This window comes from Orycteropus afer, unplaced genomic scaffold (genome assembly GCF_000298275.1).
Source record: "Orycteropus afer afer isolate SDZICR_OR568_19922 unplaced genomic scaffold, OryAfe1.0 scaffold00075, whole genome shotgun sequence".
NCBI classification, from domain to species: domain Eukaryota; kingdom Metazoa; phylum Chordata; class Mammalia; order Tubulidentata; family Orycteropodidae; genus Orycteropus; species Orycteropus afer.
The window spans coordinates 10,364,748-10,377,750 of NW_006921662.1; the positions used below are offsets into that span (position 1 = coordinate 10,364,748).

Genomic DNA, 13,003 nt, shown 5'->3' on the forward strand with positions numbered 1-13,003 from the left:
AAAAGATGGAAACAACCTAGGTGTCCATCAACTGAGGAATGGATAACCAAACTATGGTACATACACACAATGGAATACTATGCAACCCTAAAGAATAACATAGAATCTGCAAAACACTGCACAACGTGGATGAACTTGGAGGACATTATGCTGAGTGAAATAAGTCAATCACAGAAAGCCAAATACAGTATTAGTCCATTATTGTAAAAGGAAAGGTTTGTCTATGGAAGGAAATGTACCAAATGTGAGTGATCAACATGGTGGCACTGAGGAAGACGACGACATAGGTACATGGGAGGCACAGACAACAAAGATGAACCCTTCTGCATACACAGTACTGTGTTGTCAGTGAAGGCAAACATGGGTATATGGGTAGATGCATGGGTGGACAGGTTGAACTATTTGGTATGTCTATGAAGTGGGGAGTGTACCCAAGACCATGTATAGGGTTGGCAGACAATGGTCCTATATAAGTGTATCTGTATGATCTGAATTCCCAGGTATATAGTAGAGCTGACAAGAGACAAGGTTGTAGTCACTTCTTGGTCACAGCCAGCTACCCAGAGGGACCGAGTAATTGAACCTGGGGGCTCAGGACCACAGTCACAGGGGACATCAAGCTCAACTGGCATAACACACTACACAAAACACTGTTCCACTTCCTACTTTGGCAAGTAGTGACTGGGATCTTAAAAGCTTGCAAACAGCCATCTAGATGCAACGATGAGTCTCTCCTCATCCAGAGCAAAGAAGAATGAAGAAAACCAAAATTCATGGAAAGAATTCGTTCTAGCGACTGGTACACCATGTGATCAGCAGCCAATACAACTATGAGACCAGAACTAGATGGTGCCCGGCTACCACTGTCAACCACTTGGAGGGGGATCTATGTAGGAGATCCTGGATAGAGAGGGAGAACAATGTGGAACAAAACTCAAAATCATTTGGGGAGGGGGACCAGGTTTGGCGGTCTTTTAAGAGCCTGGTGGAATCGTTGAGACTATGGCCCCTAGCTGCTCCTCAGGTCTGGAAATGAACCCACACCTGCGGCTTCCAGCCAAACAAAAGACAGGCATATGAGTTGAAAATTTACATTAAGTAGATACACTTCTTGGGAGAGAAAAATCATGGGAGAAAGAAGGGTTGTATATGCACAGGGAGACAGCTCAAGGGGCAGGAGTACATGGAGGGACGGACACAGGGAAGAGGTAACTAAGGGGAGGAAGTGGGAGGGGAGCTGTTGCATTGGGGTAAATTGTGGTCAATGTCATGAGACAAGGGTATGTGAACTGCTGTATGGAAAGTGAATTTGCTGTGTAAACTTCACCCAAATCACAATGAAAAAAAAAATTCAAGCCTCGAGTTGCAATATTCAAAGAATCTGTGGGCAAAATACTGAATGATGCAGGAAGCATCAAAAGAAGATGGAAGGAATACACAGAGTCACTGTACAAAAAGAACTGGTCGATATTCATCTATTTCAGGAGGTGGCATATGATCAAGAACCAATGATGTTGAAGGAAGAAATTGAAGCTGCACTGAAGCAACTGGTGAAAAGCAAGGCTCCAGGAATTTACGGAATACCCATTGAGATGTTTCAACAAACAGATCCCATGCTGCAACCACTTACTCGTCTATGGCAAGAAATATGGAAGACAGCTACCTGACCAACTGACTTGAAGAGATCCATATTTGTCCACATTCCAAAGAAAGGTGATCCAACAGAATGTGGCAATTATTGAATAGTATCTTTAAGATCGCACTCAAGTAAAATTCTTGCTGAAGATAATTCAAAAACGGTTGCAGCAATATATTGACAGGGAGCTTCCAGAAATGCAATCAGGATTCAGAAGAGGACGTGGTATGAGGGATATCACTGCTGATGTCAGATGGATCCTGGATGAAAGCAGAGAATACCAGAAAAATGTTTACTTGTGTTTTATTCACTATGCAAAAGCATTTGACTGTGTGGATCATAACAAATTATGGATAACACTGAGAAGAATGAGAATTCCAATACACTTAATTGTGCTCATGAGGAACCTGTTCATAGACCAGGAAGCCATCATTTGAACAGAACAAGGGGATACTGCATGGTTTAAAATCAGGAAGGGAGTGCATCAGGGTTGTATCCATTCATTATACTTATTCAATCTGTATGCTGAGCAAATAATCTGAGAAGCTGGACTATATGAAGAACAACACAGCATTAGGACTGGAGGAAGACTCATTAACAACCTGCAACATGCAAATGGCACAACACTGCTTGCTGAAAGTGAAGAAGACTTAAGCACTTCTTGATGAAAATCAAGGATTACTGCCTTCAGTATGGGTTACACGTCTACATAAAAGAAAAACAAAAATCCTCACAACTGGACCAGTAAGCAACATCACATTAAATGCAAAAATGACTAAAGTTGTCAAGGATTTCATTTTACTTGGGTCCAACAATTAACGTCCACGGAAGCTGTTGTTGTTGTTATGTGCTGTCGAGTTGGACCCGACTCAAAGTGACTCCTCCTTGGGTTGCCAAGGTAGTATCACTACGGAAGTAGATTGCCCAACCTTCCTTCCAAGGAGTGGCTGGTGGGTTTGAACCGCCAACCTCCTGGTTAGCAGTCAAGTGCCTTAGGCACTATGCTACCAGAGCTCCTGTCCACGGAAGCACCACTCAAGAAATCAAACAACATATTGCACTGGACAAACTGGCTGCAAAAGATGTCTTTAAAGTGTTCAAAACTAAAGGTGTCACTTTGAGGACTAAGGTGCAGCTGACCCACGCTATGGTGTTTTTCATCACCTGACATGCATGTGAAGGCTGGATGATTACAATGCAGTGAACTAGTTGGTATGGCTGGGTGGGACTATGCATATGTGAGGTGCTTGTAGCTCACCAAGGGGATAAGACACCTTGTTAATAATGTAAATAAGGTATATGGCACCCTTGTTGGGGTAGGACTGTACAAATAAGGTATATGGAATCCAGCATGGGGATTAGTCAGTTTTGTCATCCCTCTAGGCATAAAATGAGTCATTCCAGAGGCAGAAAGGGGAAATTGCGCTACTATCGAGAAAGAAGAGTAAGGAGCAAAGCATGTCCTTTGGACCTGTGATCCGTATGCTGAACCTTCTCAATCCAGAAGACAGAGAGTTGTGACACCAGAGACAGCAAGAAGCAGTAGCAGACAAATGGTGGCAACAGAACCAAGAGACTAGCATGAGACAGAGCAGTGGGCATCCTGGCCCACAGGAGAAAACTGAGTGTCTTTGGGAAAGAAGGTTGCTGGTGAAGTGGGGTACCTCTAGCTATTTATTAGTTGAGCTAAAAGAGTTTTATAACACTGGCCTAAGCAGGGTAGAGGCCATGCCAAGGGGCCAAGGGCCAGAAAGAGACCTGCCATCAGGCACTGATGGGGGGAGCTGTCCTGATCGAAGAACTGTACCTTGAGTGTTCCTGATCCTGAATTGTAACCTTTACTTCCCTAATAAACCCCATAATCCTGAGTATTGTCTGTGAGTTCTGTGTGAATCCTGTAAGGGATTACTGAACCTAGCAGATTAAGTAGAGAATGCCGTGGGAGGGACAGTTCGTGTCAGACTTGGTAAAAAGGTTGAAGGGTGGAGGCATGTCTGATATCCCCCTTAGAGGAATCAGCCTTGGGCTGTTGATTTCGATCCTCCTCCCACAGAGGAGGTCAGATGCCACCTTTGTATCACTTTTACAATAGATAAGACCAAAGAACTGATGACTTTGAATTGTAGTGTTGGCAAAAAATATCGAATACACTACTGACTGCCAGAAGAATGTACAAGTCTGTCTCAGAAGTACAGCCAGAATGCTCCTGAGAGGTGAGGATGATGAGACTCTCTATGATGTACTTTGGACATGGTATCAGAAGGACCAGTCCCTGGAGAAGGACATCATGGTTAGTAAAGTAAACGGTCAGCAAAAAAGAGAAAGCGTTCTCAACAAGACAGACTGATGCAGTGACTGCAAAAATGGGCTCAAACATAGCAATAATTGTGAGGAAGGCACAGGGCCGGGCAGTGTTTTGTTCTGTTGTACAAAGAGCTGTTATGAGTGGGAACTGACTCAACAGCACTAAATAACACAAGATATTTTAGAATGTGGGGAGGGAACAAGGACATAAACTTGAATAAAACAAGAAGAATTTTCTTTTCAAATTTATAATCTAACAAAGTTTAAGCTATCTTTATCCTTGCTGATATTCAGAAAAACAGAGGTAAAGGAGAGAATGGACTCTGATTATTATTTTACACTGTCTACAGTGAAGTGGGATATTTAACTCTGATTTCCTGATACCCTGCCCTGTGAATTTACCATTACTGCATATGTAAAGATCTGAGAGCACTGTGTCTTGACCCTTCTGTAAGTCTGATTGGTCTTACCGGAGCGCTTGGTGGCCATTGGTGTAACATTAGTCCAGTGTCCTGTATGAGGATCATATTTCTCAACTGAATTTAAGATATTCAAACCATCATATCCTCCTGAAACATAAAGTAGAAATTATTCCACAAGGAATGGTAAATTTCCATGTCCATTTCTAGTCTACCTTTCTCTGAGTGCTGCTACAAATTTTTTTTTGTTTCAATTATCCCACAAGAGTTCCATTAACCTGATGAGAATTGATAGTACCCTATTTTCTGTTTACAAAAACACAGATAATTCTCATTAATGGAAAACATATTGAACTAGTCCATAGTTTTAGTTGAAGGAAGTTTATGAACTTATTTCTAGTAAACAGGAGTTCCTTCCCAGAGTTTGCTACCCAGTGAGTTCTTGCCCATCCCTGTATCCCATGCTGAATACCAAGACAGTAGATCACTCCACTGGCTACCACCAGTCCAGCACCTTCCCGGGCTGTCTGCATATCTCCCAGCATGCTCCACTGATCAATGTTTGGGTCATATCGCTCCATACTGGTATGACGCCTGCTTCCATCAAAGCCTCCAGAGACATAGATCATATCTGCCCAGAAAGAACAAATCAGCCTATTAGAGACTGAGAAATTTCTAGTAACTCTCTTTTCTACAAAATCTTCATAGGTCCTTCAAATGTCTGGGAGCAGAAATGAAAGTTTTTTTTTTTTTTTTAAATGGGATAAACCAATTAAGCCTAAAAAGAACGGGGCAAGAAGGAATCTTCAGAAGCATTTGAAGACTAGGTAGAATTTATGAACATACTACTAGTGCTAGTTTCCCACGGAGCACATGGGAACTTGCAACTTAGTAGTGACTGTTGAAACATCCATAAATACTGAAAAGCTTTAGTAGCATTAATATTTCCCAAAGCAAAAAGGACTATTTGACCTTACCAGTTATCTCTCCTGCTGGACAAGAGAGATATGAACTCTGATCCAGCCACAGGAAAATGGAAACAGCACCCTGAACATCAAGCCTACCTCCCAGGGTGGTGGCTCCAGCAAGACCTCGTCGGACATTCATAGGAGCCACAGAATACCAGACCCCATCCTCATCTGCTGTGTAGTCTAGACACTCCACTGAACTGAGGCGGGAACGGCCATCATAGCCACCAATTACGTAGATCCGGTCATGCAGGGAGACCGAGGCCACATAACGTCTCTTACGAGTGATGCTCTACGGATTTTGGAGAAAAGAGATACAAAGCATTTAACTCAAATATATCTATTGCTGTACTTCCTGGTTTTATCCACAAACCTCACTGCTTCTTCATCTATCACCATGAACTGTTCTTCAGGCAGTGTTTCATCCTCAAGTGGCCTCTGGCTGGCTGTCTACTGAATGAATACCCTCTTGCTTGTTGTGCTACTTTTAAGGACACAAGTCTTCTGCACATTTACCTCTTTCCAAGGCTTCCAAGGGATTTAATGTTCATTATTTAGTACATGACTGCTTTCTACTCCATAGAGCACTGAGCTAAGAGATTGATTTTCTTCCAGAAAGTGAAACTATTCCAGCACTGCTCATCAAAGGGCCCAAATTCTAAGACCCTAAAAGGTACTTCTTGTTGTTGTTGTTATTATTTGCCATCAAGTCGGACCCAACTCATAGTGACCCCTCCTTGGGTTTCCGAGGCAGTATCACTACAGAAGTAGATTGCCTCATCTTCCTTCCGAGGAGTGGCTGGTGGGTTTGAACTGCCAGTCTTCTGGTTAGCAGTCAAGTGCTTCAGGCACTACACTACCAGAGCTCCTTGAAAGGTACTTAGGATTGAGCCAAAAATTTCTCTGTTTCTCAGAAGAATAGTTATTGTTCATTCAACACTGAAATAAGGATGCCCTGAAAGAGAAAAACACCAACTTCTGAGTTCAATTGAATACTACTTCAATTTAATATTGAGTTCAGTTATAACCAGTGGAGAATGCTGGGAATTATCCAGGTGCCAAACTAGTTGTAGCTAGAATTAAAGCACTTCTGATGAAGATCAAAGACTATATAGCCTTCAACATAAAGAAAACAAAAATCTTTAAAACTGGACCGATAAGCAACATCATGTTAAATAAAAAACTGAAGCTGTTAGGGACTTCATTTTACTTGGATCCACAATTAATGCCCATGGAAGCTACAGTCAAGAAATCAGGCATATTACACTGGGGAAATCTGCTGCAAATGACCTCTTTAAAGTACCATTTTAAAGACACCATTTTGAAGACTAAGGTACCTCTGACCCAAGGCATGGTACTTTCAATCACCTCATATACCTGTGAAAGCTGGACAATGAATAAGGAAGACTGAAAAATAATTGATGCTTTTGAATTGTGGTGTTGGTAAAGTACTGAAAATACCATGGACTGGAAGAAGAACAAACAAATCGGTCTTGAAGTACAGCTGAAATGCTCCTTAGACGCAAGAACAGCCAGGCTTCATCTCATGTACTTTGGTTGTGTTGCCAGAAGGGACTGGTCCCTGGAGAAGGATATCATGCTTGATAAAGTGGAAGGTCACTGAAAAAGGGGAAGACCTTCAACAAGATGGACTACAATGACAGGCTCAAGCACAGCAAATATTGTAAGGATGCTGCAGGACCAGGCAGTGTTTCGTCCTGTCATACATAGGGTCACTATGACTTAGAGCCAACTAGATGGCACGTAACAAGAAGCAGAGTTTAATTTGACACAGAACCAATCACATTTCTGAATTTTAATCCTTAGTCAACAATTGTTTATTACATACCTATTGGATGTAAGTCACTGTTGTAAGAACACTGTGATGTTACCAGGTTTTTCTACTCTTACAGCTTAGCTTGATTAGCTATGACCTAGAGTGAGGGAATAAGGATATGTAAGCTCTCTGCCCACACTGGTTCCACCATAACTTACCGGCAAAAAACTCCACTCCTGAGTCTTGGGGTCGTATTTCTCTACTACATCGATGGGAGACTGCTGGCTTCCAAAGCCCCCGACCACCAGAAGCACTTCATTGGCTCCTGAGGACAAAGGAAAAAAAAGATCAGTTACTTCACCATCTCTGGATGGGCATCCACACAGGGAAGTAAAAGTAGATATTTCTAGGATATCTTGTTTTATTTGGTTCAGAGAAGCAACCTAAAACAGGAGATATATCATAAAGCTGCTTAACAGGAAATTATTTCTTCTCATGGCCCTTGCTCTTGAAGACTTCATTCTGAAATTTAAACTTCTGCCCCAGAAGTCCAATTGAACATACCATTACACCATTTCAATGATGTGGGTAACTTTGTCTGAATATTAATTGAGGCCCCAAGTGTATGTGGGAGCATCCTCCCTTCTCAGGATACTATCTGTACAACTCAAATTGAGAGAGAAACAATATCTCCCTGTCTCTAAAACACTGTGAGTTGAGGCTTAGGAATCAAATGACAGAGTACTCTCCCCACTCTCTAATTCTTTTCTTTCCACTTTTTATTGTGATTTGGGTGAAAATTTACAAATTGGCTTTGCAGCCAACAACTCATATACATTTGGCTTTATGATATTCATTTCCGTCTCCACAATGTAATGGCATTCTTCCCACTTCCTCTCTGTATTAACATTTCCCTTCATCCTTCTTTCCTATATCCTTTCTTAGCTTTATTCCTGGGTAAATGTTGCTCTTCTGATCTTGTATAGTTGACAGCGCTAATGAGTGTATACCTCCCTCACATTAACTGTTCACCTTATAGGTCTATCGTTTGGCTAAAAGTTGAGCCACAGGAGTGACTTCAGTTCCAGGCGTGAATGGTGTCTAAGGGCTATAGTCTTGAGGGTTCTACCAGTCTTCATCAGATCAGCAAGCCTGGCCTTTTTATGATTTTGAGTTTTGTTCCATATTTTTCTCCCACTCTCTCTGGGACCTCCTATTGTGAGCTCTTCAGAGTTACCGTCTAGTTTTTCTGGTCTTGGGCTTGTGGAAGCTGATGTTCATGTGGACCATTAGTCCTCTGGAATAATTGTTACTTTGTGTCTTTGATGTTTTTTCACTCTTCTTTGCTTGAGAAGAGACTAATAGTTATACCTTAGATGGCCACAAGCTTTTAAGACCCCAGTCACTACCTTCCTATTTTGCTTAATAAAGTAAATGGACTGTTCTCCAAAGTAAGCCAAAAAGGAGGTCTCAGAAGTCAACTTCTTAGAAACTCAAAGCATTCGAACAAAGGGCCCTTTAACATTATAATTTTATATGTACATAAAATTCCTTCAAGCGAGGATGCAGAACACTGTCCTTGTAGACAAATGGTAAGAGATTTAAAATCTCTTCCCTATGAACTTTCACTTTTCCAATTTAGCCAAGTATATAATCACTTTCCTTGAGAAGTCATCAAAAGTGCAGGTAACCATAGATTAGGCTTTAAAAGATAAAGTCTTGTTCTCTACAAAGAAGCTATTTTGACAGCCTTTAGATCCCCTCTTGCTCTTCTCCAAGAGCTTATTCTAATAAAGCATTTCCTGTCTTTCCTTTGAGGAAATTCTTGCACATTTGCTCTACTAGAACCAACGTAGAGAATAGTTAGCTGGAGCATTTTCGACAGTTCAATCTCTAGGGGGGCATTTAGAAGACTAAGACAATCTTATGACCAACCTGGACCTGAAAGAATAAATATAACAACTTCAAGCAGACAAGAAACACAGATAACCCCCTAATGAAGTAAAGGATCTTAAAATTATCATCAGTGGCTGGAAAAATCAACAGGCTGAAAGCTAGTACACTACTTTATAATGGAAGTGCAATCAGACATTGTGTGATGTGATAGAATAGGGAGTAGACCACCACCACCTATGAAGTATTCTTTCCAAAATATTGAACCTCAACTTAACCAAACCTCTAGTTTAACTACCAGTTTAAAGGAAATACAAGGCACAGATAACCATGTAAAGTGACACTGTTGTTGTTGTTATTTGCCGTGAAGTCAGACCCAACTCATAGCGACCCCTCCTTGGGTTTCCAAGGCAGTATCACTATGGAAGTAGATTGCTCCATCTTCCTTCCGAGGAGTAGCTGGTGGGCTTGAACCGCCAGCCTTCTGGTTAGCAGTCAAGTGCCTTAGGCACTATGCTACCAGAGCTCCTAAAGTGACACTAGAGGGATGCAAACAGCAACCTGATTTTTTTGACTAGTAAATTGCAAGGAAAAACCAAAGCATGAAAGTGAAGCATGGATTAAAAGAAACTACCAAAAACCAAACCCACTGCCTCCTAGCAATGCTGTGAGACAGAGTAGAACTGTCCCATAGGGTTTCCAAGGCTGTAAATATTTATGGAAGTAGACTGCCCACGTTTCTCCTGTGGAAGAGCTGGTGAGTTTGAACTGCTGACCTTTTGGTTAGCAGCTGAATGTCTAAACCACTGTGCCACCAGAGCTCCTAAAAGGAACTAAGGAGAGATATAATGCAATGTGTAGGGCTTGTCTGGATCCTGATTTGAACAACCTAAGTACTCAAAAACAGATGACAAAAATTATGAGAAAACTGGGGAAACATGAACATGTGGTATCTCATGATAATAAGGAATTACAGTTTTTCTTCCTAAAAGATGTGATAATGGTATCTTAGATATGTTAAAGTATAACATATATGGATGAGATTATATCTTGCCTAGATTTGTTCCAAAATAGATGAAAAAAGATAGGCCATGGGTTGATAATTGTTGAAAGAGGGTGATGGGTATTAGGGTAACATTATGTTACTTTCACTATGTATGCTTAAAATTTTCTTCACATGCTCTCTCTCTCATACACACACACACACACACACACACAGTTTACAAACTATGGTGCTTAACCTTATCTCCTAAGACACAGCTGTCTCCTACACTTGCTTAATAAAGTAAATGGACCCTTCTCCAAAGTAAGCCAAAAAGTAGGTCTCAGAAGTCATCTTCTTAGAAAATCAAAGCATTCAAACAAAGGGCCCTTTAATATTATGATAATTTTATATGTACATAAAATTCCTTCAAGCTAGGAGAGGCCAGGGCCATAAGTTATTTGCTTCTTCCTTTGCAGCACTACTTCCCTACCCTACCTATTCTCTCTCTCTGACTTGAACAGAGAAGATAACAGCAATCCTATCCAAGTATATTTTCCCTTGTAGATGAATATGATGCTAGTAGATATCTATATGAGTAAGAGAATGACAGCACTCCATACTGATTTTCAGCTGTAATTTTTGTTGATCTATGTAATTACCAAAAAATAAACTAGAGGAAAAAAACCTCTTTCCTTTATGATAAAATAGAATTCAGAGTTTTTAAAGCAGCAGATAGAAATTATTTAGATCATCCTACAAAACCCAGAGTACCTCCCGCTGGCTGAAAGTTTCTCAGTAAACATTCTGGTAACAATATGCTTATGGTGGAACTTGGACAAATGTGTGGGAGCTGCTCAGGGATTTTATGGCTAGTGGCTGGAGCTCTAGACCATAGATTCCCAAATTTGTTTGCCATAAAGGACTCTTCTTTATTTTCCCCTGACAGATCCTGTTTTCAGACTGTCTACCAAACTAAGTTGAAGCAATTAACTTTCCCATTACTATTGGTAACCATCAACAGAGCCTGTGATAAAAATGAGAATACCAGTGTTTTCACACTGAATGGATATAATTTCGGTCAAATCTGATGTCTCTGTGTATAGCCCATGTAGCTTTGTTTAGCACAAAAATAATTTTCTTAAAATTTACCCATAATTCCATAAACCAAAGACACATCAAAATGTAATACTATTTTCTTCCATATATATATATATACACACATATATATATGGCACCATATTGTATTATACTTTGCTTTTTTATTTCATTTTCCCAAAGCATTCACTACATGCTTTTATAATATCCTTAGGCATTTTAGTGGTTCACAATTTTGGGTCATAAACAATCACATATAACCCTGGGATAAATATTCTTGAATATAAAACTTTTCCTGGTTATTTTCTTAATATAGAAATGAGAGGACTGTTGGTGTAAAAACGTGAAGTTTTTAAAAAATTTTTTGATGTATAAGATTAAGATTACATTTGTTGTTGTTGTTGTTAATGTGCCGTCGAGTCGGCCCCGACTCATAGCGACCCCTCCTTGGGTTTCCGAGGCAGTATCACTACGGAAGTAGGATTGCCCAACCTTCCTTCTGAGGAGTGGCTGGTGGGTTTGAACCACCAGCCTTCTGGTTAGCAGGCAAGTCCCTTAGCCACTATGCTACCAGAGCTCCTAAGATTACATTTAGGTTATATCAATTTATACCCCCATCAACAGTTATATAAAGGTGTCAAATTATTTCTATTCTCTGTAGTACTAGATAGTCTATTAATCTTTGATGATTTCGTACACAAAGGTTGTATTTATTATTTTAATTCTAATGGGATCTTACTACTAATTACTGGTAGGTCTAACCTTTTTCCCTGACATTTAGTAGTCATTTGTTATGGATTGAATTATGCCCTCCTAAATATCTGTTAACTTGGCTAGGCCAGGATTCTCAATATTATATAATTATTCTCCATTTTGTGATCTGATGTAATTATCCTATGTGTTACAAATCCTAACCTCTATAATGTTAAACAGACAGGATTAGAGGCAATTATGTTAATAAGGCAGGATATAACCTACAGAATTAGTTTACATTTTGAGTCAATTTCTTTTGAGATATAAAAGGGATTAAACAAGTGAGCTAGGAGTATAGTATGTCTTTTAGACTCCGGGTACCTGTGCTGAGAACCTCCTAGACACAGGGTAAGGTTGATGCCAAGACATGGAGACTGCCAAGGAATGAAAGGAGACAAAGATCTTTCTCATAGCTGACAGGGAGAGAAAGCCTTCCCCTAGACCTTGTTGTTGTTGTTGTTATGTGCCGCTGAGTCGGACCCGACTCACAGCAACCCCTCCTTGGGTCTCCGAGGCAGTATCACTACGGAAGTAGACTGTCCCATCTTCCTTCCGAGGAATGGCTGGTGGGTTTGCACCGCCACCCTTCTGGTTAGCAGTCAAGTGCCTTAGGCACTATGCTACCAGAGCTCCTTCCCCTAGACCTGGTACTCTGAATTTGGACTTCTAGACTCTTAAAACTGTGAGAGAATAAATTTATGTTTGTTAAAGCCATTCACTTGTGGTATTTCTGTTATAGTAGCACCAGACAACTAAGACACCATTGTATTTCCTTTTGTGAACTGTATGTTCAAATCTTTAGTGTTTCTGTCATTCATTTTTATGAACTCTTTACATATAAATGATTTTAACCCTTTATTGTGGTTCTAGCAAATTTATTTTCCTACCTTGCCTTTTAATTTTGTAAATATTTTTTGAAGTAAAAAAGATTAAAATTTTTTTTAATGTACTCAAACATGTTGATCTTTTCCTTTGTAATTTCTTCCATAGATTTTTTTTTTTTTTTTCATTCACATTTGGTACGTTGCCTTTCTCTTCACCCAAATCAATACCTATCTCTATCTATCTAACAGCAGTCCCTTCCCTCCCCTCCCACCTCTGGTAACCAACAAAGAAAATTTCCTTCAATAGATAAATCTTTCCTTAACGTTTACAATAACGGACTAATACAAT

General features: G+C 40.2%; 1 protein-coding gene across 1 annotated transcript in view; it reads right to left on the reverse strand.

Moving 5' to 3' along the window:
• Window positions 1-13,003, reverse strand: part of KLHL12 (kelch like family member 12) — a 51,318-nt gene that overhangs the window by 9,105 nt on the left and 29,210 nt on the right. The window contains exons 7-10 of the mRNA XM_007941145.2: window positions 7,323-7,429; window positions 5,424-5,619; window positions 4,832-4,990; window positions 4,411-4,509 (exon numbers count right to left, since the gene is read on the reverse strand). Coding sequence (XP_007939336.1) covers window positions 4,411-4,509; window positions 4,832-4,990; window positions 5,424-5,619; window positions 7,323-7,429 — 561 coding nt within the window. The remainder of the gene's footprint in view (window positions 1-4,410; window positions 4,510-4,831; window positions 4,991-5,423; window positions 5,620-7,322; window positions 7,430-13,003) is intronic.